The sequence below is a fragment of the Phalacrocorax carbo genome, chromosome 1 (assembly GCF_963921805.1).
Source record: "Phalacrocorax carbo chromosome 1, bPhaCar2.1, whole genome shotgun sequence".
NCBI classification, from domain to species: domain Eukaryota; kingdom Metazoa; phylum Chordata; class Aves; order Suliformes; family Phalacrocoracidae; genus Phalacrocorax; species Phalacrocorax carbo.
The window spans coordinates 13164089-13191974 of NC_087513.1; the positions used below are offsets into that span (position 1 = coordinate 13164089).

The 27886-nt window shown below is 37.6% G+C and overlaps 1 protein-coding gene across 6 annotated transcripts in view; it reads left to right on the top strand.

Moving 5' to 3' along the window:
• The window catches only part of MAGI2 (membrane associated guanylate kinase, WW and PDZ domain containing 2), a 764477-nt gene that overhangs the window by 220533 nt on the left and 516058 nt on the right, over positions 1 to 27886 (top strand). For all 6 annotated transcript variants that reach the window (XM_064444109.1, XM_064444078.1, XM_064444093.1 and 3 more), the window contains exon 2: positions 9588 to 9704. In XM_064444109.1, coding sequence (XP_064300179.1) covers positions 9588 to 9704 — 117 coding nt within the window. The remainder of the gene's footprint in view (positions 1 to 9587; positions 9705 to 27886) is intronic.

The following is a 27886-nucleotide window of genomic DNA, read 5'->3' on the forward strand; positions in this document are numbered from 1 at the left end:
CATGTTTTATTCAAATACACGTCAAACCTCAAAGTCCCATCACAGTTGTCTTCCACGAAGAAGATAAAACTAAAAACAGTGTTAGAGGAAAAGAACATTTGTGTCCTTAGTAGATCAACAGTTGTGTTGCTGTATTCAGAACAGAACAGTAACTTTTCCATTAAAGGTGAGGAGCAATTCCTGTCTACCTTTAAGAAGGGGTGGGTTTACCCATTGCAAAGTAAAGACAGGAGAATATTTGTCCACAGTAAGACAGTTTTGAACATATTCTTCTAAGTTCTGCTTTTGCTTGAATAATAGAACTTGTAACAGATTCTTCTTGAAGACTGAAAATCTGTCTATGTAGCTCTCAGCACAGGCTTTTAGGAGCAGGCCGCCCGGAGGGGAGCGCAAAGAGGACTGTAGAGGCTCTGCGTACGGAGAGCAGAGGTGGCTTTGGGTACAAGTAAGATGCGCGTGGTTGGCTCCTGAGCAATGCTGTCTGAACATGCCCTTCTTGTAGGTGTCCTGGGAATTAAAGTTGCTGCTCTACCAGATAACCCCAAGAGAGGTTGCAGGGTTTCAGTGTTAGGTGACTCACCCTCACAGCACAAAGAATTAAACTGATGCAGGGAGGCATAATGTGCACTCAGCCGGAATGAATGAGCCCCACGTTATCACCATTATTATGTATCACAGATTAATGCTGCATTTGAGCTTTTCCGGAGAAGACAATTTGTGGTTTTTTGTTATTTTTTTCTAATGCGCGTGTCAGTAAGCAGTAAGCAGCGAGAAGCATGGGGCTTTTTTCCACGTATATACCTGAAAATATATTCTGCTGTAATTTGATTAAAAAATAAATTTCTCATATCTTTATGACTTTCCCCCCACCCCTTGGTTAACTTGTCTATTGCACATTTGTAGCTAATGTGTATTTTCACAGAATTCAAACATCTTCCTGGCAATATATTCAGCTCAAATAACAACGTAAATGTTTTTCTGAAGCTAAACCCAGCGTTGTTAGTTCTGTTCGAATCTTTTTAGTATGCTATAGTCAATCTCTGGTTAATTTTATTCTATGAGTTTTCAGCTTTATATGCCATCAGTTTTCAAAGAAGTTTTGTCTTTAGAAGAATACCAATAAGATGTTTTCTTTCCCTTTTTCAACTGTTCTTGTTGAAGTCAGTTGGGACCTTTCTATCATATTCTATGGGAGCTGTATCTGGGAATTAGGTCACATAACAAACATTGGCCATAACAAGTTTCAAGCTCTGTTGTGGTACCCTTTGTCCAAATAAAAGGAGATTACTATGAGTAGGAGCATCTGAATGCCAGGTAGTATTTGAAGTAAGACTTCTGTACATATGTTCAAATTTCAAGAGAGGTCTATCCCTGCAGATATTGCTGGGCTTTATATGACTGCACAGGCTGAGTGTCATTTTTGACGTTCTTACTTGGTAAGTGAATATATAATCCCTTACAATTTAGTGTTTGTCAAAAACATTTGTAAAGGTAATTATTTCCCTTGTAGAAAGTCTTGCAGGAATAATTACAGTCTTTTACATATCTCAGTAGCAATCATTAATGTTTGTGTGTAAGTTATCAGTCAAATCAATGATATATTGGAGGCACCTACAAACAGCTCTGTTTCATAATTAGGAAATGTTGCTTTAGTGAATTTCAAAGCTAGAGTAAAAGGCAGTTCATTTCCAGACAGTCTTTGCGGAGAAGTAGCAGCAGTATTCGAACATAATTTTTTCCTTTATTTATACACCTACTATCTAGAACACCGAATAAAACATAAGTATTCTGAAAGCAAAGTGCCACAAACTGTCCTGTCACATGAAGTACAGCTTGACTTTTTTTTTACCAAGCAGTTAAATCATGTTGTTTCCCAGAAACTACAGTCAAGAGCTGTGCTGGCTGGTCAATTAACTGAACAGAACAAAGTACCTCTAAATAGCAAAGCTACAAAATGGTTTTAGTAGTTAAACAGCAGTTCTCTGAGGTTAACTTGGGAGTGCCCATCTCAACGTCAGTGTTGCATGCTGCCAGCAGACTCTGGAAGATGCTGCAATTGGCTGCACAATGGAAGGCTGTTGCTGTAGCCAGGAGGACTGGAGATCTACTATTTTAATAAGAGCTGAAGTTCAGTAATCTGAGGCAAGGTACCAAATGCAGATGTGTTTGGCCCAGCTGACTCTCCTGCTGACACAGTCTCCCCGTATTGTTAAAAAACGCGTTTTTGCTTCCGGCACAGTGCACACTTGGGTGTTATATTTCAAACAGAGGCTTAAGGTTAGCCGCAAAACTAAGAAAATAAATCCAGGGCATGATATGCTTTCGCATTATTCCAAGGATCAGTCTACCCCTCATGTTTCTGGTCTTATCTTGTTGCTGCTGCAGGGTGTCCTCTTGATCTAGTCGTTACTCAGACTGCTCCAGTAGAAGGTACCACAAGGGCAGGTGTAACACAGTCATGAAATGAACCCTGGTTGTCCCTAGGCAGGGAGGATACCTCCATTCCCCACAACAGAGAAAGTGGAAACTTTCTCCACTCTGAAGATCAAAGAGTATGCAAACCTCAGCCTGTCTCCTGGTCTGAAGAGAAGAGGTGAACGATATTGCCCACAGAGATAAGGGGATTACATATCTGTACAGAGACGTGCATCCAAATATTGATGTAATATTGATGTGATTTAGTTTTAGGTAGTCCTGCAAGAAGCAGGGAATTGGACTCGACGATCCTTATGAGTCCCTTCCAACTTGCAATATTCTATGATTCTGTGATTCTATATGAATGCTCAGGGACCTGTCATGGAGAAAATGATACATTGTCTGGCTAGACTTTGTTGAGTTTTTTTAATGCAGTCTATATTCTGTATATAGTACCATCCCTATCCAATTTGTCTTGTAAGCCCTACACTCCTGCACTGTAAATCTTTGAATTTAAAACACTAGAAGGGAGAAATAAAAGGATATATCTAAGGATGAAAGTGTAAGTGTGTGTGTGTATGTGTATGATAAACACAATATACATGTATATGATGTGTAATATAAAAAATCAATAAGCAAAAAGATTAGGAGTATAATCAATACACAAAGAGAAAAGACTACAAAATAGTAGGCCATAAAAGAGAAGGCCATTTCCCTGTCAATAAACTATATCTTAAAATGTTTTTCATCAGTATAGCACATGTAAGAACTCCAAGTTGTCATTTTTTTCCAAGCCTTTACACTTGAAATTTGTGTAGATCTCCAGTAAAAGATCATGAAATTGAATTTATTAGAGTAGTCCCAAGTATGAAATAAATTAATTTTCTTCCTGAGGAGTCTAATTTTCTTCCATAATTCCCTCTTGGTTCTCCATCACAGTTTATCTTATCACATGTTCCACACTGATGATAGCTCAACGCTGATGGTTGAGACTTTCCAGATAAGCCTGATGGCAGCCTTGGCTGAAGGTGGTGGTGGAAGGCAGGCAGAAATTCAACAAAGACCCACAAAATTTAGTCCAGGGTTAGAAAGGCTTTAAAAATAAAAAGTGTAATCTTCAGCTGATGACTGGAATGTAATATATGCTTCCGATAATTTACTAAAGTTTTGCTGTACTGTTTTTAGTCTACTGTTATAGTGATTACATATTTTATATGGAAACCTGAAGGAACTTCCACGGTTGAATATGATCAGTATATGACGATTAGTAAAATGCCAACATTCATCTGTATATTCCTCTGAGCACTAGATATGTTTGTTGAGAATAATTTTCTTTAAATAATAGGTTCAGCTGCAGGCTGTATTTTAATAACGAATCCTAATGAAATCCAACCGAGAGTTTTGATATTGCTTGGAATTTTCATATTCTCTCTTAAAAGTGATTTTTTTTTAATAAACTTGCCAGTTAAAGAAACTATTTAAGCAAATAATCTCATACGGGTTCTGAAATGTTAAATGCATGATATCTTCATTAATCAAGTACTAAGATAAGACACACTTAATTTGTTTAAAAAGTATTTGTACTGCAAATGCTAGCATTTCATATGAATAATGGTAATCAGCAAGTCCTCTTTAATAAATGCTTTATTTTATATCGTAAGGATTTTTTTTATTTTAGGACAATAAAATATTACTGGACTTTCGGGAAAAAAAAAGGGAATAAAAAGGAAAAAAAAGCTAGTGGACGTATTTTACCTCTTTGTTCACAAGATTTATTATGGTCCGTGGGTTAGGTGGAGCCCTCAGGAGAAGGGAACGTTGCATTTCTCCTGAGAGGACCATCTGGGGAAAGAAACTTTGAGAGAAGAGGGATGTGGCCATGAATTTTTTTTATATTTTAAATCTTTTCAGTTACTTTAGGGAGTTCTCAGTGAGATATGTACATCAGCAGGAGTGTTTTGGAGCCCTGGCTGATACGGGCTCTCACAGCTGTGTAGCACCAGCCCCTCGCTGCTCAAGCTTGTATTTCTGATTTTTGTGCATAAGCTAGCCAAGAGCTGTATGGGTCTGGAGAATAGGACTGGAGAGGGGGAATTATAGGTCACCTCAGGTCTCACATACCCGAGGTCTTATATGCCAGAATGAAAAAATCATAGCAGTTTTTATAGGTAGGTGGGCATGGTGTCACTGAATTGATGGGAATGACTGGGAGGGGTTGTATATGATAATTTCAGGTATTCTGAATTCTTACTGAGCCATTTCCAAAAATATTCAGAAATGAGCAATTAAACTATATACCCATCTTTTTATTCGTGATGGCTATGCTTTCTTGGTACGACCCAGAAAGAGTAAGAAAAAAATATTCCTGCAGCCACTTTCATGGGCAAAAGACTTTTTTATCTCATCAGCAGAGAAAAGAACTAATAAACAAGATACTCCTGATATATGTTTTAAAGAAGTCAGACTGTAATTTAGGCTACTGATTGAATGGTCGATTAGATCAACTGTTAATGATGAAAGAGAAGTTAGTCCAATGTGCACCAAATATCATGTCTTCCACAGAAGAGGTGCAGGAGAAACTTGAGCTATTGTCAGATGTCCATGGAGGCACACCATAGTATTCATATAAAGGTCCAGGTGGCACCTGAGTAAATATTTGGGGTGGGACTTTCCAGCAGAATAGTCCTACCAAAGCTGGTGAAAGGCTGTTCAGCTACAGCTTTTGACTTTGCCAAATGTGTGTCTTATATTTCAGTCAGAAGTGGGAGCATGTTGAAAACAAGGGGGGGAGACATAGATTCATGCAATTAGGGCAGTAGAAGAGGGGAGGTATATAATAAAAGTTTATGAGCTTGTCTGCTTTCACAGGTCCAGATCCTAAGATATTTCCTTTACTTTTCTCAGACACAGGTCATGTATAGATGCAAATCTAGATGTAAGAGTCTTGCTTACTCACAGATTTTTCTAACCACGAATATTTATAGAACCCAGGGAAATGGAAATCTTTTAAATTCTAATCCCAGCAAATAAAATATCTAAGGCAAATTGTTCTTGGCTGAGATGCAATTGATTATACTGTTAAAAAACAAATAACGTGCTGCACCAGGTTTTGGGCAGTCAATTCATTGAAAGGTTATGATACAAGATGAGAAAATACTAATGGGCAAATACTGAAAAATGTTTGTTGAGAAGTTATAACCATAAAAATTGTGTTAAGGGTAAGAAATAAATTATTTAGAGGTAATGTTGTGGGAACAAGAGGGATGTTTGTGTTTTGCATGTAGTCCTTCAGTGAAAAATAAAATACAAGATTAGACTCTAGCTGCAGCATTGGTGGGTTACCAAATAGGAAGTTACAAAAAAATCACTTACAATATTTAAGGCAAGAGAAAATTATAAGCCTTTATCCCTGACATTTTCTTGGAAAGGGCAATTATCTTTTTCAGTTTTGAATCCTTTAATGAGCTACAAATTATTCGATACCCTTTAGTATTTGTGTTCTTTATTGTATTTCTTTTCTGATTTGTAGTAGCTTTGCTACTGCAACTGTAAAAGGATATACTTTGCTCATTAAATTCATAAGTAAAACATGCAAACAGAGCATTTTTTAGTTCAGCCAAGTGTATCTAATTTTATCATCTGTGGAATCAAATTCAGTCATGGTTATGAGTTTGCTATCATGATTGGTAGCTGTACCTAAACCAGACATACATTATGCAAGAGATCATTACTGGAAGTATTTAATTCACGTCCTATATTTCCCAGCTAGCAAAGCAATGGGATTCATTGGAGTGAAATGAAAGTGAAACAGAGCATAGGCCTTGAGCCAGGAAGAAGAATAAAAAAGCCTTGCATGGCTGCAAGCCAGCGCATGCTCAAGTCGTGCAGTTGTCAGCCTCCTCCTGTGGCAGTGGCCAAAGAACATTTTTAATTATGGTCTCTGGGTTGGGTTTTGAAAGCTGGTGCTGTATAATACCTCTGACACACATCTGCCCTTCCTTTCACACCATGCATGGTGAGCAGGATGTGGCCTTCCTGAGCTCCTTCTCTCTGAGCTCCACCTCCTGAGCCGCTGTGCAGCTGCAGCAGGGCTGGCGGGGCGGTGCGATGGGCACCAGCAGCCCCTGAGCATCGTTCCGAGGCCCTCCACTGTGGGCTGGCTGGGAATAATAGAAAACTTGGGGGCAAGGTTCATGCCAGTAATTTTTCAACACCTCAGTGGATTTCAGCACACTGCAAAAAGATAAAATAATGGAAAATTGAATTTATACAAACCAAGTACCGGACACTTGTCTAACTGGGTTGCATGGGGCCACTAAATAGTGGAGTATTTTTACTGCTTTAAAAGGAGTTTCTGTCTGTTTGCTTCTCTTTCTATGAACATATTGACAATGTCACTAAGTTTCTTATTTGCCCTCCAAAAAACCCCAAATGTTAATATTTTCTGTCTCTTATTTCAGCCTTTTGGAGGACATAGTCCTATTATCATTACTTATGTTATTCTTGACTTCTATAGTCTGTAACACAGATCTAATTCACTGCTGCTAAATCAAGGCTGTTTTACATATATGCTAATCACTATAGTTTCTTGCAAAAAGTCTTACAGCCCCATACTAGCACACTCAAGATTTGCTTCTTTTTATGCTGTAAAAGGACCAGGCTGCTCACAAGCTCAGGTATTATAAATACCTGGAAAGCACATGTGGAGTTGATGATGCTTTTGGCAAGCATCAGGTAAAACAACAAAGCTTTTTAGGGGAGAAAAGCAGAAGAATGATGATTGGAAGGATGAATTAGAAATATTGCTTCTGCTCTTCAGGAATCTCAAAGTATTTTATTTTTCACAATTTTGAGGATTCATTGTTATACCAGATTCAAAAAAAAGGTAGCTTATGCCCAAAGAACTGATAAACATCACTTAGGTCAAAATGACTTTCAAAGAGGGAACTGTGTCAACTGTGCATGTGCTATCTGTAGTTCATCTGACTGCAGTTTAAAATAGGCTTTGCTAATGTTACAGAATATACTCAGATTTTATGAAAAAAAATTATGCTTCCTTTGTGCTTGGAAGCTGGTGAGTTTTATTCCTCTGCACCGTGTACAGGTTTTGTTTCTGTTACAGACTTTTGCTTTTGAATCTGTAGTTAACAAATACAAGGCTGTAGGTATCTCCTCTTGTAAATACACATTTTTATACTCCAGTTTGGAATATGAAATTTGCCAAAAATATCAGATTACTCTTTTTATGAAGTGCTTAGGAGGTTTTAAAGCATTTGTTAACACATGGTGAAGTAGATGGCTGTGTTTGAAGCAGAAGTCTGTAAACAAAAAATGCATTTTGAGGGTCAGAAATCTGTGTAGGTTCCTAAACTTACTTATGTCATAAGTTGAATGATTCAGGTTTATGTCAGTGGGCAGGCTACAGCTGTTGCTCTCGAGCTGGCATTTTCTCAGGCTGCCAGAAAGCATCTGCATCACTGGGCATGTTCCGTATATTAGAGCGAGAAGAGCAAGAGCTGCAGGACCTTTACTCTCTGCAGCCGATCAGAAAGGACATCTCATTCTGATCAGAAGAGCGTCTCTCTGCAGCCTCCTCTAGCCCTCGCCTTCTCATAAGAAGTTAGCAGGAGTAAGGATGGTCTGGTCTGCAAACAGAGCCCGTTGCTAGAAACAGGGTTAGTGGTACCAAGGTAGTAGGCTAAAAGTGGCGCAGCTGGGATCCTGGAATAACTGCGATCTGTATGGAAGTTCTCAGCCCCTGGGAACCAGGCACAGAGGTATTTCTTTGTGTCTGTTACAAGTTGGGGCTTTGGGTTTTTTTTTTTTCCTTTTGATTATGAAAGGCAGCTGGGGTTTTGCCTTTAGCTAAAGATGACAGAAGTTATTTATAAGCTTTTTATAATTCTGGAACAAAAGCTTTTGAAGTTATTGACAAAGAGCAGCCATAATAAGATTATGGTCGTGTAACTGGCAGGTAAATAGGAATAGCTGTAACAAGAAATATATTTTAATTTATAGCCATTTGTGGTCTGCGGTGACTTTCAAATAATTGGGTAGGAATGTTATTTGTTCCTTTTTACAGGAAAATCTTTATATAGTCCAAGTCAATAAGATTTTGCAGAGGGTTCAATAGTAAATGCTATTTGAAAAAATGTTTTAAGGTTGAATGTGTGAAGCAACAAGTTAAGGATCTATCTGCTTGCAATTTTTTATCTCAGGAATATATGTCAGAACTCAGTCTAGTAATAATTTTCTATATTTTTCTTATATCAAAATTTCAGAGAAGGAGAAAATGCAGTTATTTATAGACTTTTTTTTCCACAATTATAAACATGATCCATACTCCAGATTAAAAGAAGTGGAGAGGAACTATGTAGAGAAATGTTTATTTATCATGTTGGATTAGATTTATAAGTATGCCTTTAATAGTGGAACTTGACACACCAGTCAGTGCCTAAACAATACTTTAAATTGTTTTACCCTAAAATTATAGAAAAAATGGCAAAAGCAAGTTTTTTAACTCAAATTTTTTCCCATGTTTCAGTGTTGTGCTGGGATGGTTTAAGACTATTTACACTTTTCAGTGGTGGAAATAAAATATGTAACCTAATGTGCTGTAGTATCTTTTTTGTATGTAAGTGCTGTTAGAAAGAAATAGCACAAAAGATTATGTAATATTCATATGATCATTAAGTCCAGCTGCATTTTATTCTGGTTACACTCAGACTGAAAACTCTGAACATTACAGAGGTATTTTGAAATAAGGTTTTTTGGTTTAATAAGCAGGTGGGAAATTGTTACAAGGTCATGGGGAACGTAATACCTAATAATGTACTATTTAGATATATATTTAGGTAGTTATATAACAACAATATGTTCCAGTTTGTGCAGAAAAAAATTTGACACATCTGTCTATAATCCTACATATATTTTTGGAACTGTACAGATTTAGCGAGTTAGTTGTCATTAACTGTTTTAACCTTTAGAATTATTGATACTAAGTAATATTATACCAACTGCATACCTTAACCAGAAAGCTTTTTGTGCTTCTGTCATCCATCGTGACAGAAACATGAAGGAAAATGAGCCACTGAGACTTTTCTAGTGATTCATTGCTTCCATCAAAGCAATATATTTTTAAATCATGCTTTCATTTGTCTTTTTCTTGACAGGAGGCATTGTTGATAAGGACCTTCGTCACTACCTCAATTTACGGTTCCAGAAAGGTTCGGTAGACCACGAGCTCCAGCAGATCATAAGAGACAATCTCTACCTCCGCACAGTGCCATGTGAGTACGATGGAGATGAACAAATCTGGTTTTTAAAGTGGCAGCAGACTATCTGAATTAATGCTGCTGAGGCCATTTGCAAGGCATTAAGAGGTGGACTGTAGATAAAGCAGTCTTCCCGGGAACAGATCTGTGGCTTAGTTCATGCCTTCCACATCATTACTGAGAAACTGAACTGTCTAATGCTGAATTAATTTCTGAAACTGCATGGTGTTTTCAAAGTTGTAGTTCACGGAAACTGTGGCTCTAGAATAACAATCTTTCTTTCCCTTGCAGAAGTAGAAAGTGTTTTAAAAAGCACAAATTTAAAGAAAAAAAAAAAAAAAGCAGTTTTCTGTTTAAAGAAAAAAAAAAAGCAGTTTTCTGGGCTGGTTAAACTGATATCCAACAGAGAGAGTTTGATCTGCCTTGTATTTCACAATATTATACTTTACAAAATAATACCACGGGGTTTAGAATGCAGTAGGGCAACAGAGGAAACATATAAACTAGGAAATTTTGTTGTTTAGGTGCTGCAGACATGGCAGTGAAAGTTTGTATTGTCTTGCATACATGTTCTTTTGTTATCGTGTAAGTCAATGGTATCTATTTCTGAAACATTCTGAAACCTCTGAAATTATTTTTGTAGCGATTGACATTATTCACCTATTTCTGCAGTGGACATGAAATTAAGCAGAGTAACATAAGCTGTGTTTGACTGTCCGGGCCACACCTTTCAGTAAAGATCTACGTGGCTGACAGGCAATATATCATTTAAAGTGAACTCCAGTTCCATAATTCTTCCTTCATAAAATAATTGCTTAGTAGACAAAAAAAAGATAGCTTCTGGCTTTGGCAAAAAAAAGGGTGCGCCTTTGAACTTGCAGGCTTGACCCTGGAATGATAGGCAGAGGTAGGCCATACTGAGTGAGTGACTGTGCTATTTATATGGTAATGTGTGGATGATCTTTGAAAGCTGTGTTGTTTTGAATGCTACTCTATGTTTTTCTTTCATTACATGAAAGAACAAAGCTTTGAAAAGCTCCACCAGAAAAAGATGATCAAGCAGTTCCCTTTTCTTTTGGAAGCTGAAGATAAATAAATATAAAGTCTTCATTTCAGGAGTGCCATTCAGCCCTGATTAGAAAGGAAGATGGAGAAAAACACAAAGATATTATTACCTATATGCAAGTAACCAAAACCATTAGCTTTATGTGAGCTTTATGATGAATTAGGTGCTGAGAAACATCAGAGTTGGAGTACAAGATGTTTTGAGATTAAGTCCCACTTCTTAGGATGTCTGGGGGTATTAGCATAGGAGTATACTTATTACAGCCCCAGCACGTGCTTGTCATTACATCATTTTCTCATCATGTCATTACAGAGAACCAGATTAAAAAGAAAGAAAACCCAACAATATTACAACTACTGCACACATGTAACAGATACTGTCTGTTGACAGTATGGGCATGATGAGTAGTTTTTGGTTTGGTTTGGTTTTTAATCAAGGCAATAATAAAGTATTCTCATTTGTCAAGTGAAATACAGTACTCACAGAAGGAAATCAATCATTCAAAAAGTAGCACTACAACCTCAAAGACCACAATTTGGAACTTATAAACAATATTATCTTTCCTTTCTGCCACGACTTATCCACCTTCTGTGTCATTTTATGTGGTTAGATTCTTAGGTCGTTATTCTATTACATATGGAGCATCTTTAACTAAGTAAGAACCAGATTTTCATAAATATAGCAGTGCAGATGACAGCTCCTGAGTTGCTAGGTAAGCAGGCATGTTCTTGTATAAAGTGGAAGAGCCTCTTCAACGGTGGTGGTAGAAAAAATATAGTGCCTGAGTGGCATATCTTCTTTGAAATTTTATTGAAAATCCTATGAAAGTAGCCCTCCTGAAATGCAGCTATTTTAAAATAAAGAAATCAACAAATTCAGACAGGGTAATATGTAGTTAGCTAAAGAAGTTTCCATAACCAGGTAAATTAAAAGAACACCATCACATAGATTGCAACTCGAATTTCTCTCAATCATGACTGAGGTAAATCTTTTTTTAATGCAATTTTATTCTATCCCCAGCATTCATATGTAGAAGGGAAAATGTTCTCAAATTTATTCTTTTTTTCATTGAACTTAATTTTTGAACCATGAGCTCACTTTTCAAGGGTGCTGGTATTCAAATTTTTCTGCTTTTTTTCTGCTTTGTGCAATTAGGGGTTTTTTGGTTTGTTTGTTGTTTTTTTTTTTTTTTTCTGAAGCTCTGTACAAGGGCTAAGAGTAATGGTTAGCTGTCCAAACAGTGTACTTTACAACTGGTAGGGGTATTTCTTTAGTATGCAGCAGTAATATTTAACTGACTGTGCTGTTGCCCACCAGTTCACTTAATGGGTACAGACTAACCATGTATTTATTCCAAATCTTGCAATGGATGCCAACACAGCAAAAGCAACATTCAGTTTAGTCAAATTCTTGTGCAGGAAAAATAGAGAGAGAAAGCCAACAGCATGAAACATAGCCTTTATTTCCAATGACGAGATTGTAACAGAAAACGAAAAAAAATCTGAGAAATAGGTGGCAACCTTTTCCCTTTAAAAATGCACCTACAGTCTTTCCTCAGTTATAGAGGTAAAATTGCCAGTGAAACCAGGAGAACCTTTATAAGAGAGTCCTTGACATTGAGCTTTTACTGTTCTTTGCTTTCTGTTCAGTCTGACAGCACTGGCCCTAGCAGTGCAGTGGGCATGACCACTGGTTTCTCAGCCTTCTAGGTCAGACTGAGACATCTTTCACTTAATGTGAATTGGGTGAGTATTCTCTGTGAAACTAGGAAGCAGAGAACTAAATCCATACCTGTTTTAAATCAGGATAAGACAAATGTAGTTAAGAACAGGTAAGGCAGTATTTATTGGATGAGAATTTGAATTGAACGTTATGCAAGTGTACATCCCTGAGTGCACCGAAGGATGGCTGGGCAAGAAAAGCATGACATGAGGATAATGGATCAATTCTGCCCTTGGAAACTGTGGCCCTGTGGATAGGATGAATTGGTTGGGTTTGTGATCCTTGCTTTTCTCTATTTTTAATAATGCGGTGCCACTTTCTACCCAATTAGAAATGACCGTATAAATCTAAGAGTCAAATGCTGCCTTCCATAAGTGGTTGCAGTTCTCAGTGCCATATGAAATTGATTTTCACTGCATTGTCAACAGGAATTACATGCATATATCCCAGGGCAGAACGTGCGATTGTATTTGCAGCAGTCGAGATGCAGCCGTTAACTAGCTCTGTCCCCAGAGCTGTGTGACAGCAGTAATGAAACTGATACATAAACAAGAAAATGAAGAAAAAGTTCTGTTAATTTGAAGCTGAGATAGAAAAGCAATAAAGCTTTCAACACACAAGGTCAAGAAACTGAAACTTTTTTAAAGATACAGTATTGCAAAGAATATAAACAAATATGCACTCTTTAGGAGGACTGGGCAGTGGTATTCGCTCAGGGCACAGGTCTTGTTTTAATGCAAGCAGGAGGACTGGACTTCTGGTGTTGGGAAACCAAAAGTAATACAGATGAGGGAGATGCTTAGCATCTCAGCAGAAAACAAGAAATGACAAAACGCAGTTTCGTGGGAAAAAAGGGTTCACAGGTCTCCAAGTTTGGGAGACCTGACTGAAGTTTGTCTCCTGCATTTTCTTCCCCTTTTCCTGTTGAATGTGTTTTTAGCATAGTTTTCATACCCTAAACATTCCTGGAGTTATTTAGGAGCGCTATCCATTGAGGTTGTCCTACAATACAGAAAAATAGCCATGGTAAGAAGTGGTAGTCATTAAATACAAGTAAGCAGTATCTGACACTCTGTGTCCAAGTCCAGGGACCTGGAGAAAGGCCACAAAACAAAATTAGGGCTATGAATGGCATGGGCAGACAACAAAATAGTCATGCTGCACCTCGTGCTTGGTAGTGCTATGGGCAAACTGCAGTTGCCATGTGGGTAAGCAGCTTTCCAGTCCTCGCTAATGTGAGAAGAGATAGCTCTAACTTTGTGTCATCACCAGAATAAAGCTTTGGGGAGAGTATGGGACAGAAAAGCAGTTTTGGTAGTGACAGTCATGGTCAGAATTGTCTCCTTTGATATGCCCTTCCAAGAAACTGCAAATCCCACTTTAAGAGCTGGCAAAGTAGTGGAGCTGTAGTTGAAAATAGTCTGTATGCTTCCTTTCCAGACAGGGAATATGAAGTGATAGTGGAAGACATTGTCATTAAACAGCGCTGGGAAAAGTCAAACAATGACAAGCTGATTCATAGGAGTAAAAAAGTCATCTATTAATTTGACGAGATTCCTGTTGATGTCATCTGGGATATAACCTCAGATCGACAATAGCTCAGGAGAATTACTCGTCCCACTGCACTGATTTGCACCACTGACAGGTGCATCCCAGAAGTGCATCCTCCACTGGCAACATATCAGAAGTGATAATGTGAATAACTGGAAAAAAAAAAAAAAAAAGAAGGGGGAAAATAAAAAAGTCATGGGGATGAGGAAGTTTCCTTCCTAATGTTTGCATGTAGAAAACAACAATGATGAAAGAATAGAGAGGTCTGGGTTATTGCACTGGATAATGCAGTACTACTATTACCACAGAAGAGCTGGGGGAATGATGGTTTAAGACATTTGTCAGCAACAAAGGAAAAAAAGTTCAGTTTGTGACTCAGCCACATGCTATATGTGAGTGACCACAGGCAAGAAATGCAGTTGTCATGTGCTGTACTTCCCCGCATACAAAATAGTGATAATAATTCCTTCTTTTGCTTAGTTTGTCTGTTGATGTTATGATTGCTCTGTGTTAGGTGAATATAGGTAACACACTGAACTGCAAATATAAAACCTATGAACACTTAATATCCTTCCTTTCTCCTGTGATTTCTTATTTTTATCCGTATTCTGCAAATAGTTAGATTCTTGGATTATTTTGAGTGACTTTAAAAGCCTCATTTTCAAACATGGTTTTGTTCTACTATAATCTGTTCTTCGTATAAATACATTTACCCTACATGCTGCAGTATTGGTTGTGTACTGTTGAAGTCTTATATATTACAAAGTACTTCAGTTTGTCCAGACCTCTTCCCAGAAGAGAGTGTATGCAGTGATTTCCCCCCCGCCCCCTTTTTTTTTGCTGGACTTGCTTTTGTTTGTCATATACGGCAAAGGTAAGTGCCAGTAGTGGGGGTTTTTTGTTTGTTTTTCTTTTTTAATTTTTGAGATACTGACAGCAATAAAATATGTTTCTACTTGAAGCAGAAACTGCTGCAGGGTGGTGAGGATGCTCAGCCTCAGGGGAATTTACTCTATGCTTTCAGCCGTGAAGAAATCTCCATCTCCAAAACAATCAGGGTCTTTCCCTCTGGCAGAGAGGTGTATTACATTAGGAGACCATAGTCATTCAGTCTTCACAGGTACCAGCCAGAAGAAGTAAGGCACCTCTGGGTGTGTATATACTGAGTTATGATGAGACTTTCCTCCTCCCTGGGGTTGGACCTAACAGGTGTTGTTATAGAACAGTGGTTTGTATTAATTCCTTTTATAATAATCATGATAACAAGGGAATGACAATATTGAGTAAATACTGAAGGAAATCCAAATTACATACCCAGATTTTAATCTGAAGTTTCTGAATTTAAAGGTGAGGAAAGAGTGGCAGAAGTCAAGTGGGCAATAAATATATGTTGGGTGAGGGTACATCCTGTTCAAAAGCTCTGTGTGTGTAGTTCTGCTGCTCTGAATAAAGATGTGAGATATATTTGACTAATCTGTATTTGGACAAATATGAGGCCTTTAAGATTTCATTTGTAAAATACTTTGTTCCTCTTCTAAAAAGTATATAGTCAAGAACATTCAAAGGGGAATATGTGAAACAGACTTGCAAGTAGTTTCATATATTTTTCTTGTAAGTTTGTTCAGTGTCAAAAGTATCTTTCAAGTGTGGAAATTCAGTGCAAAGCTTTGTTCTTTTAAGAAACAAATTAGAAAGTCCAGATATTGTCAGTTAAAAGATCTGCCAGTTTGACGTCATACGGAACTATTCTTAGGATAAAATAACCTGTGCTTAGCGCACCGTACTGCCAAGAAATGTCTGCATCACTGGAAATAACAGTACCTAACTTTAATGACTACTTTACTCTTTCAGACAAGTGTTAGTTATTGCTTATACTTGACTTTGATGGCTCAGAATGGAGCAATGCAGAACTCTAAGGAAATGTTCTTGTTGTTGTGTATCAAATGGAGCACCCCCCCAAGGTGTACTTAAAGCAGAATCATTGGCAAGCATATTCAGCCTTTTTTGTATCTTGGGCAAAATTAAACCAAAACAGGTAATTATGTGAGATGAGGGCCTCACTGTGCTATAAGCAGCACAGCCATGTGTACCAGAAGATGATGAGGAGGTTGCTGCTTCAAATAACTGACAGCCTAAAGAAAGAGACAAAGAACAGTAGACAAATAAACCCACAGCACAGACAGTGCCCAAGTTGACTTACATAAGGTAGAGTGGTGGTTAAACTGGTGCCCATGCTTTCTTTTCCACTGCTACAGTTATTTTTCCTAACTACCTCCTGGAAATGTCCATGGTACGCTGACCTGTTTCTCTGAAGATGCTGGGAATTTCTGGTTGTAAGAGATTGGCTTATGCATCATCGTATTGACTTTTCCGTGCAATTTTATGGGGTTTTTTGTCTGTTTCAGAGCAGAGTGGTAAAGGTTAACATGGGCACTCCACTGCCTCTCAGTCAGTGGGCACGAAGCATTGCTTCATTCATGTCAGTGGATGAAAAAGAATCCAAGCAAAGACCAATTTTGTCCTTTTTTTTATTTATCAAAGTGAATTACGATTTTATCTTAATTAAGGTCTAGGATAAATGGATATCCAAACTTTGCCTACAAATAGCAACACTGATATAAAATATTGTACTGTTTGTTAGTCATGAAACAGAAAACACACATAATTTCTGTCACATTTTCTCAGAAATTTCTCAGCTCTACATATTAAGGACATCAATTCTCAGCTATTCAGTGACTGATAAACCTGTTTTAAATATTTATCTTAAAATAACAGGTATCCAAAGAAAATAAATACTGTTCAGGAAGAAGGGGAGATCGAATGTGTCTGATTTGGTAGAACTGCAGTATGAAGTAACAAGACATAGGACAAAATGAAGAGCAGTAGTTGTGTGCCACTTAAAATGTCTTGAATGTCCAATAAGAGATCATATTAAGACATTAGGATAATTTAATTGGCTGTACAGTTACAACAGCTCGTGCTCCTCTGAGGTCTTTGCACCCAGATCACATTTATAGGAAAGGGAGACTGCTAATTCTGCCCACACTCCCATTTTTTCCACACCTTTATTCTCTCCTTTCTGCTCCCTTAAACAACATGCTTTTCTCTCCCGTTTTCAAAACCAATTCATTCAAAGTCAGTCTTCTATTTTTTAATACTTCAGTGCCAATATAAATTACTTGTATAACGTGTAACCTGATGCACTGCCAATTGGAAAGATAATGCCGCTAAAGTCACTAGAAGTTTTTGCAGTGAAAAAAGCAGGAAGAAGTTCTGAAATTGCACACCTGACCTTTTTTAATCAGCTTTCCTGCAAAAGAATATCACCTGTCTTCCTTAAATCACATGCTGGTTAACATCACTTAAAGACTAATGTCTCTGGCAAGCAGCTTGGGTTGCTAATCATATCTGTCTGTAATTATTTATATGTGATACAACGCATGCCGGATAGTAATGCCAGATGAGAAGTTTACTTACAATACCTGTGCTGATTGTTGTCCATCCCGTCCCACCCCCGCACCCAAGAATTGATCCATTTTTCGTTTAACTTTGAGGAGGCTTTCTAGTGTTGCAAAATGAGTTCTCTAATTCACATGATACCAAAAGGATAAAGGATAGTGACAGTTTTAAATGAATTTTGATGATAGCACTAATCTTATTGATTACTTTAGAACTAGCAGGAAAGTAGAGGGGCAATAGCATAAATCTGATAAAGTACCTTGTCTCTGCAGAACAAGAACAGCAAATAATAGAAGAGGCCACAATTAACTTCTTTTACAAGTACAAGTCATAGCTCTTGACTTGCCTAAAGCAGCTTGAAGTTTGGGTAGAGACTGTATCTCCTTATGACAGTAGGCTTTCCTAGCCTGAAGGTCTTAGATGTACTATTGACCTTTTTCCTGAAATAAGAAAACTAGCTTTGAAATTATGAAAATTACAAATATGTTTAGCAGAAGTTGCAGCATTATTGAATATAAGTACTCCTATGGTTTCTCAACCATTTTTAACTTACTATATGATCTTTTTAAATTGCCTTCTTGATATTAAAAGATTTTAAAATATACCCTCTGGATAAATTTAGCCTCCATCTACAGTCAAATAAGTAAAAAAATTATGTGGTTTTTTTTTTTCTTGAGGGAATCTAAGGTATTTTACATAAAGGCAGAAGCACTTGCGGGTTTGTACAAGTTTTGTGATAAAGCATGGGTAATGCAGTCCACCTGGGAATGTTAGAACTGTTTAGATTGAAGTGGCCTCAAAAAGCTACTTCATTTTGGAGCTTTTCATGTCTTTGTGTGACCTTTGTATTCTTTCTTATTATCATTTAAAGCTTTTTTTTTTCCACTCCTCTCTGTCTTCTCTCAGTCTGTAGAAGATAAACTGCCAGAGACAGTATACTTGGTGTTTTTTTTCATCTGATGAGCAACTGAACAGTGAACATGGAGCACCAACAGCTGCTTTTAGAAATTCAGAGCAATAGCAAGAAAAGAAAAAGAATGAGTTGTGTAAAAGAATCGATATTCAGAACTGGATTCCCAAATTGAGCTACTAAATCCATATTTGCGTCATTGAGTAAAAAGGTCCAATATCAATTCTGGCTGGATGGGCTTCTTTTGTTTTTCTCTTCTGGGGCATTTGTCTGCAATCACAACAAAAGACAATCGGTAGTGAGGATGCACTTCCTTGTGAATAGATTACCTGGTGCTTATTGAGCAATTTATGTAAATTGTTAAGCAGGTGGCCAAGTTTGGGTTCACCAGATAACCAGCTTGCTCACACCTATGTCTCTGAAATGCACATGCAGTTCAATAGCCTCCTCACACCAGCTGGAGCCCAGGCTCTCGCTGATTTGTTCAGACACAACGCTCTGTGCCACCGCTCCCTTCCTTTAAAAAGGTCACAACTACATTGCATTAATGAGATCATACACCTGAGACTACTTTAAAGCTTCTTTTCAAGCTTTGAGATATTTGTCATACCCCCACCTTTAGAGAACAAGGTACCCCTCATATTTTCTGGTTCCTATGGAAGAAGAGAGAATTTCAAACCTTCTGTTCCTCGTAAGCCAAGGTCAATGGACTAGTGCCTCTAGTGGCACCATGTTTTAGATTCAAAAGTAGCCTGGTTAGAATAAATCATTTTGAGGAAAATAATAGAGAATTAAGGTTAAAGAGGTGCTTTTTGTCATCTGAAGAGTGAATAAAGCTTTGTTTCACCAGTAGGGGTGACATTAATTTATAATTTCTGGTGGAAAACTGTTACAAGGAAAACTCTTTTCTGCAAGTCCTTTCCTTTTTATTTCCCATTATCCTGAGGGTACTACTGTCCTGGTTTTGTCCCATGACAGTTTGTCACAAATTTATATTTCTCCTGTATCTCCAGGTTTTGATTCTACCCAATATACTTTTCTTTTTCCAATGTATTACTGTTATTAACACATCAACCTCTCGACTAGCTATCAATCTAATATGGATTATTCAAATCATTCTGTCAAATTTATGTCAATGATTCTGAATAGGGAAATGTTCTTACTGGGGAGATGCAGAAATATATTTTGGTTTAAAAAAATTGTAATAATGCAGAGGTTCCATGTTGTATTTCAAATGAAAGCAGCAATCTGGATTTAAATGCAGAACAGTGTTGTAATTTCAGCATTAAAATTTTTGTCTTTGAGTTTTAGAAGGATGGCATGGACATATATAAAAGGGTCTAGAAAACAGTATGCTTTCCAGTTACATTAGATATTTTTAGTATTCAATGTCGTAATAATAAATTACATGTGCAATCATTTTATCATTGCATTTCCTTTGTATATTTGTGGAAACAATCAGTAATCCCCGTGTTATGTTGCTAAGATACTTTCACATTGCTCACAAAAACATTTTATATGTAGGAAAGAATGAAATTCGCTCTAAGCTGCTGATGGCACAGTCTCTACTTGTGTTCTAGTGACCTTCTGGTAATGACAAAATGCACACGACCACTTGTTTCAAGTCACCTGTATTTTCTGATTCCAGTTTTTGTTTTTGATTGACTGGTAAGCTTTCTTTTTCAACTCATATTAGTACTGACTGCTTGACCTGTCGTTCAGCATTTTCTAATCTTAAAGAAACACAGAAGCATCTTTTTTTTTTTTTTCCCCAAACTTTAAATCAAAAACAACCCCTAACCCACATCTGTTCTTGCAAAAATATAATGCTTTCTTTATTCTCTGCAGAAGTTGTGGAGCACTTCTTGGAAAGTTTGACCACAGATGTGTCAGCAATTATGCAGTAGAGCTGTGTCCTGCTACAATTCACTCATTTCACAGGAGACTTCATTTAATTGGCAAATGGACTTTGCACTGTACTCCTTCTTGAAGAGCTCTTAGAATCCAGAGAATAGCCTGTCATTTAATGACCTTTAACTCACAGAAAAATGTCAACTATGGTGGCATTCAAAATGGTGATTTGAAAAGTTTTCCTTTCAGAAGCTGTTTTTACACAGATTTCCTGGTAGTAGTAGCAGCATCTGTAAAATCTCTTTTGTTCCTTTAGAGATGTTCTGCATTGTCTTCCACTAAAATACATCAAATGTTGAGTCATTCTAGGCCTCTGCAAGCTCTCTTTGCTGGTGGAAGGTTATCAGCGCTACCTGCATTTCCTGACTGGGCTTGCATGGCTGCTGTAGCAGCTCTATTCCCTTCGCAGTATTGGATACCACATGCAGTGAAGAGCTGGGCTACTGCCTTTTCATTCGATCCATGCAAATCTTCTGTAAATCTCTGTGTAGCTGTTCTGTTCTGTGCAGTCTCGTATAATAAAAAAGCTTTCCCTCTTTTGCCCTGCCAGAGGGAGCAACTGGGAGAAAGGGGATATCAGGAATGCATCCCTATACAATGCTGTTATACAGTTGTTGACATTCTTAGTTAATAGTTGCAATATACAAAAGTTAGCACAACTTGGTGCAAAGCCCCCCAGTCTGCCATCATTGTGCAGCTTCTCCTCGTTTCCTCATGCTTTGCTCAGCTGCAGCTGATGAGGCCCAGCTGGCTGCATGCTTTGTTTCTACTTTTCATGTCTAAATGCAAACAATTTATTTGCAAATGATGGCAAAATCATTTTATGTGTATAAGTGCAGGTAATCTAAAGCACTACGGGTGGACTGACACTCTTCTAGTTATTTTACAGCTTTTGGCAAAGAATTAGTCTTGCACTAATTGGAATGTACTTGGTTATACCAAGTCTGTGGACTGCACGTGTTATCATTCCTCATTAAACCCATGTACATACATATTGTCAACATCAGTACCTAATCATTCTTATTTTCTTGTTATGAATAGCTTTGTATGATTTAAGAAGTGTATAGTAGAAGATTATATTTTGTACATTAATTTAATCTCATACTGTTAACTAATCAGAATAAATTAGAATAATATGGGTTGTGTTAACATTTTTCAGATGAAAATAAAAATTAAAAAAATTTGGAACTAGAGGCAGAAGAGGCAATCTTTGATTAAAGAAGACGTTGCTAATACAATACCGAAATCTGGGAGGTGCTAGAGCAAATTTAAAAAAGGTTAAAAGATTCAAATTCTTCAACGGTGTCTGAGTTGGCACATCAAACTCACTTAGTGGCCAACACTACCAGAATACTGCTGTGAAGCAGCTAGTGTTGTTGCATCTAAAACAACATCTTGGTAGTATATACACCTTACGGTGCCAAGTTTTCATGTGTCTGAACAGAATGAAATAGGATGTAGTTGCTTGTATGTCAAAAACTGCCATTGGTGCCTAAAGTCATCATTATTATTCATACTCCAGTTACTTTATATTTCCACAGCAATGTAAAGGACTTCAGGGTTAGAAGCACAGAGGGACATAGGTAGGATTAGTTAGATTTTTGGTTCTTCTCTAGATCTGTGGTCATTAAAATCCATGTTCTTTTGCCATCTAACTTTACAGGGAGATAAAATTCTTAGTTGGTTAAGTTCTCATCAATATAAGTACTTAAGCACCTGTAACATCGGGCTGTGAATGTCCTAGCTCATGTCAGGATTGATTCTATTAGGACAAACATTAGGGTCCGTTGAAGAGTACGTTTTCTAGATGTTCATCTAAAATAAATCAAGTGCCATACAAAGCAGAGTAGAAGTCATTGCTTTTGTTTGAAAGCATTGCTGGTGGAGAGTAGAGGGAAACACCCCATGATGCTGACTCCATATTACTAAACCCTGGCTGACTCGCTGCTCAGTAAGCTTTGGTGGCTGACTCCAAACCTTCAGCAACTGGGCAGAGAAAGGAAGATTATGACTTGAGGCTGTAGGCTTTAAGCAGGTTTGAGAAGGTGGCTTACACCAAAGCTAATGCTTAGGTGATGGAACTTTGTAAGTCTAGTCCATACAATAAGCAATGCTCTTTCCTAAACATACCTCAAGGTTTATGTCCTCTAGATAATCTAGTACAGCTACCTTTGCCAGGATAGTATAAAAATCAGGCTGGTTTCATATTTCTCTCTTTTAATTTTTTCCATCTAAGTCCTGTGAGGAGATGGTGAAATGTACAGCTGAGTAGTGAGTCATTCTACTATTCAGAATTTCATTCAAGGAATATGTGAAATAATGTAGATTTTCCCATCGATTACCAAAGGCTATAGGGCAGGAATTTTTTTCCCCTGTGCATCATGTAGAATGAGGTTAGCTACAATATATATTATCTAATCTTTAGTTTATCTTTGTGTGCTTCAAAAATAATGATAATTTCCTATAGTGCTTCAAAACTTGCCATGAGATCATCAGTGACTTTTATCTACAATGCAAATGCATCTGTACTTATATCAAGATTTGGGCACCAACTCACTAGTATTTAAATACACAGTTAAAATTGTACTGACTCAGAAAATGGCAATTAGAGCCAGAAACAATTTAGTAATCTGGATTTTAAAGCTGTCAGAGAATAGTTGTCATTCTGGTTTTGTACTTTATAATGCCATGTCCTGGAAGACAGCGATGAATTTTGGAGAAAAATCTTTCCTTTCATCATCTTCACAAAAAGAGAGCATTTAATTACTCCTGTTCTTTCCTGTCATTATCCTCAATTTGCGTCTCCCAACTCTGATACGTCTGGTGAGCTTTTGTAGAGATTTTTACTTTTCAGACTCTTCTGAGTAAGATGCAAGGTTATTTCTGGCCTGGATCAGAGCTGTTCATTCTGAACTGGAGGAAAAAAATGGAATAAAGGCCAGGATATCCAAGGGATTTAGTGGTGACCATGCTTCCACTAGCTTCCATTTTTTCCAAAAATATTTGAAGTCATGAGGCACTGTGTTTCTAAGAGCTTTTTTTGCCTACAAAGTTGAGGAAAATATCCAAGCTCTGTGCTTGAAATAATTTATTTCTGTTAGTAGTTCCTATTTTATTGAAATTCTTTTAAAAGTTCTGAAAAAGCTGTAAAGTCTAAAAGAAAAGGCTTCTGCAAGATGCAATTATACTGTCTCTCTTTCTCCCTCTTTTATTAAATGTGGAAGACTTGAGCAACAATAATAAACATAAGAAAATGTTAGTTCTTGTATAATCCTCCATTAGCATCATAAAAGAAAATTCTGAATAAAGAATAAAGGTTTGTTTTTGGGGAAAAAAAAAAAGGTTACAGATTTAAGTTCTCTCTTCTACAAAAGAAGAAACCTTAAAAAAATTAGCATAAGGGAAAGTGGAAAAAATAAAGTAGAAGGGTTTGTTATACAAATGTCTTTGCTTCTTGTGCCTGATATTTTTTGTCCATCAGACAGTGGAGTGGCCTGAAGTGCAGATGCATCATGGGGGAAACTGAAGTGCAGCTTTATCCTTTAGCTCAGTACAAACCTGGGAAGTGACGTTGTCATTTTTCAATAAGGGTTTCAGGCAGCGAGCAGTATGCACATACACCAATATTACCATAACACTGTGCCAATGATATATCTTCTTTTAGTAACTTTAGGTCAAGTAAACCTAATACCAACTTCAAAATATAAAGAATCTTACTGAAATTCTAGAAATAAGATTGCAAAGTTTTGTACTGAAGGAACAACCCATTTAGAGTTGCCTTTCAAGGTCATGGGTAGAGCTCAGTAAAAAGACATTAAACATTTATGTACCGCGTATATCACTTTCCTTTTTAAAAGGCAAAACTCCCCTTATAAATTTCTTACAGCTCATTGGTCACTGCAACCTTCTAATGGTAATTTTCACTGAATTTGGAAACATGGAGGGGTTGCTGAGGGCGTGTGTTTAAATGCATTATGGCCAGAGGCCAGATCATGCTCTCATAGAACGGCTGAAGTCTTCCTGACTTGGGTAAGAGCTTCCTGAGGCTCACAGCATTGCGGTCATCGTTAAGGACACATTGTGGCATGGACTGCAGTGTGAAGTGCAGTAACTGGTCTTTTACTTTGCTTTGGAAGTGTCCGTGCTCATAAACAGTTACCAAAAACTAGATAAAAGCTGAATTTTAAGAGGATATAATTATGGTTTTGGAGAGACAGTAAGCTCTGAGCAAAAAATGCACCTCTTATCCTCACATTGAGTGACTCAATTGACCTGCTCTCAGGGCACACAACACAGGATTAGACCATGTGGCAGTTGTCTGTGAAGCTGTTTGGGTGGTGGAGGGAACGTGTGGGTAACTCCTAAAGATAAATTTATACAGGATTGTGTGATACATTGAAACTTTTCTACAATTTCTTGATTAATACTCAATCTGAAACCAGACCATTGTTTTAGATTGAAAATCACCTTAAATCCAGAAAAAAAAAAACAAAAAACAAAAAACAAACAGTTAAAACAAAAAGGCAGATCGCTTTGTGTTTCATTTCTTGAAGCCTTTTCTGAAGTGATTATTATTTCCCCATTTCTGCTGTGACTGATCTTAAAAGAAGAAGAACACTACCACCTTAGCCTGGCTTAGGCATTGAAAATAAAACATAGGTTGCTTGAGGGATGATTTTAACCTACTAGATAAGAACATAAGTAAAGTTACATAGGGAAGGTACAGAGGCACAGTAATAACTTGAAGCGCAGTTTTTACTGCTCAAGTGAAATATCGTCATGAACTTTCACTGAGTTGAAGTGAGAATTAATTTAGTTCTCTACATCCCTGGTAGAATTTTGTTAAATTACTACAGGCCTTAACTTTCTGCTTCTTGTAAAATAATGCACCACTTCCCCAGACAATTCAGTGATGTTTATAGCAGCTTAATATTCTTTCATTATGTGATTCCATGTAGCACCTATAAAGATGTGATCTGCACAACACTAACAATCCTTCAAAGTTAAAGCTTAAACAGATCAATGTTGTCAGGTCCATTAAAGTCAAAGCACAAAGCGCTTCACGCTGCTGGCCAGAGGATTAATGAAGGTGGAAGAGTTATACAGAAATAAGAAAACCATGAGTAATTATGGAAACTAGACTCTCAGCCTGATTATTCCAGAAGTCATGCACAGGAGGCTCTGCAGTGCTCTGGGGCTGCATTCTTCCAGTCCACTTCTGTGCTGGTGCAGGATCATGGCACGAGGTTTAAAATGTCTTTTCTTCTTGCTAGGTACTCCATCATAGGCATTAAATATGTGCTTATAGAAAGAGCTTCTAATTTAGTGTTGTAACAACACAGAAGGAGGAGAGAAGGGGGATTTGCTAGAGAGAGAGAGGAACATTTTAATGGGCTGGTCTGTATTTTGGTTCACACCATATGTGTACATCACTGTGCAGAGCTGCTCTGTTCCCCGTGAGTTGTGTACTGTCCCCGTTCAGACAGTATTGCCCAGAACTGCCATGTGGCAGACAGAGAAATGGGTGTCTCCCTACAGTACTCCATATGGTGCTGCAGTCTCCCTTCACAGCTTGATTCTCCTTTCATAACCCAAAGAGTGACCACAGAAAACGTGGGAACACTTAAAGAGCAATTTCCTTGGCCAATATGGTGTGGCCAGTCGCAACAACACAGTCCTACCTCTTTCAAGGTGATGGCTGTGTCTGTGCTAGAAAAAACCACATAGAGATTATTAGAAAAGAGTGACCCTGTAGACTGATGGGAAGGGATTTTTTCACTTCATCTCCACTTATAAAAACATATGACACAGTGAAATGTTCCATTAGCTTTGTCTCCACTGCTCCATGAATCTCTCATGGAAGTTTACTTCCAAGCTTATTTTCCAATGACACGTGCTGCCAAGTGTGAGATGAAAATGTGATTCTGAATGATATAGGCCAATTTTAACTTCTGGGAGCTGAAGAATATCACATCATCTTGCCAAATATTATTTTGCAGCTACTGTATCAAAGCAACTGTAGAACTTTTAAAATATGTCCCTTAGCACACATGTAGGTTTCCTTTGGTGTTTTTTTCCTTCTTCTTAGGATTATTTAAAAGATTGGGAGTCAGAGTTTGGGTTATGTTCTCATTGTCATTGGTTAGATTCATGATTCTGGCCAGCTGCTTTGTTAAATCTGGGCCATATACTACTCCTCTTTCTGTGTCACTAAAAAGGTTGAGCAGAGGAAAACAGCCACAGTCCTACAGCGTGGGTGAGACTACCAGTAAAGAGAGTTCAACTTCACCGTCCCGTCACTCTCCAGCTCCACAAATGAGTTCTGTGATAGCATAGGGAAGAGGTGAGTATAGTTAGTCAGAGTCTGCACTAACTACATGGGTTCACTCATCAAGGCCAGAAATACATGAGCATAACTTGTCTGTTCATTCTCTGCAGGCAGCACAAGCACCAATATCACTCTGCAAAGAATTTGGTCTTGGTTGCCATCCACAGAGGCAAGGATTTTGTTCTCTATATTTCACTCTGTCCATGAATACAGTAGTGCTGCAATAATGCTGTTGATTGGATATGATGCTGCTGTTGTGTATTGCGCATACAGAACACTTGAACAATGGGTCAGGATTCTGCAAGATACTTCAGATGAGCAATGCCATAAAAATAAAAATAATTATTTTTAGAGTTCTTTGGTGATTTAAGGAAACATCCTATTGTACATAAATGCAAAGAAAAGGGATTGGCAACTGAATAAGCCACTTCTTAACTTCTTAATTTTCTTTCCAGTTTAATCTGTTTAATTTTTTGTCTCCTTTATTGTATTATTCAAATGAAAATCCAGTGCATGACAACTAAAGCATGCATCGCAATTCTATTTCATTCTTAAAAGGCTGAATTTTCTGTTTATCCCCTGGCGTTTTATTCTGTGTAAATGTTACATTAATTATGATATACGTTGTTGCCTATTCACACTGCCCGCAGTTATTTTCATACATGTGAAGAGAACATAATGGGTTGCAGATGTGAAGGGATCCATACATCCTTGGTGAGCCACACACAGCATGCTGTGAGATCAAGGTCTAAAGTGTAGTAGTACTCACAAGGACTTTGGTGGAACAGGGGACTTGGGGCTCGTCAAAAGCTGTACCTTACTGATTTAATAGATGTATTAGGTCTGCAGCTAGAACTTTTCTGGTCCTCTTTTGGGACTTATTCTGTGCCATGAATTTTAACTTAGTACTCTTAGAGTTTCCATTATTCTGAATATATACCAGCAACCAATTCTCCGCTAATGTCAGTCAGTGTAACTTCATTACTGTTCGGGAGTTTTGGAGATTAACGCTGTCTCAGGCTTTAACCTTGTTATGATAGCCAGGAAACATCAAGTTCCATTTCCAAATGATTACTGAATGCTAACATCTCTCTTGATTTTTACTGGTATAAGTTGGCACAAATAGCTCTGATCATTGCTGTGCTAAATATGTCCCTGCAATATCAAAATAATTAAATTGGTAGTTTTGCAGCACTTTTCTATAGAGATTTGTAAATTGCTTTGTTTTCCAGAATTACAAAATAAATTAG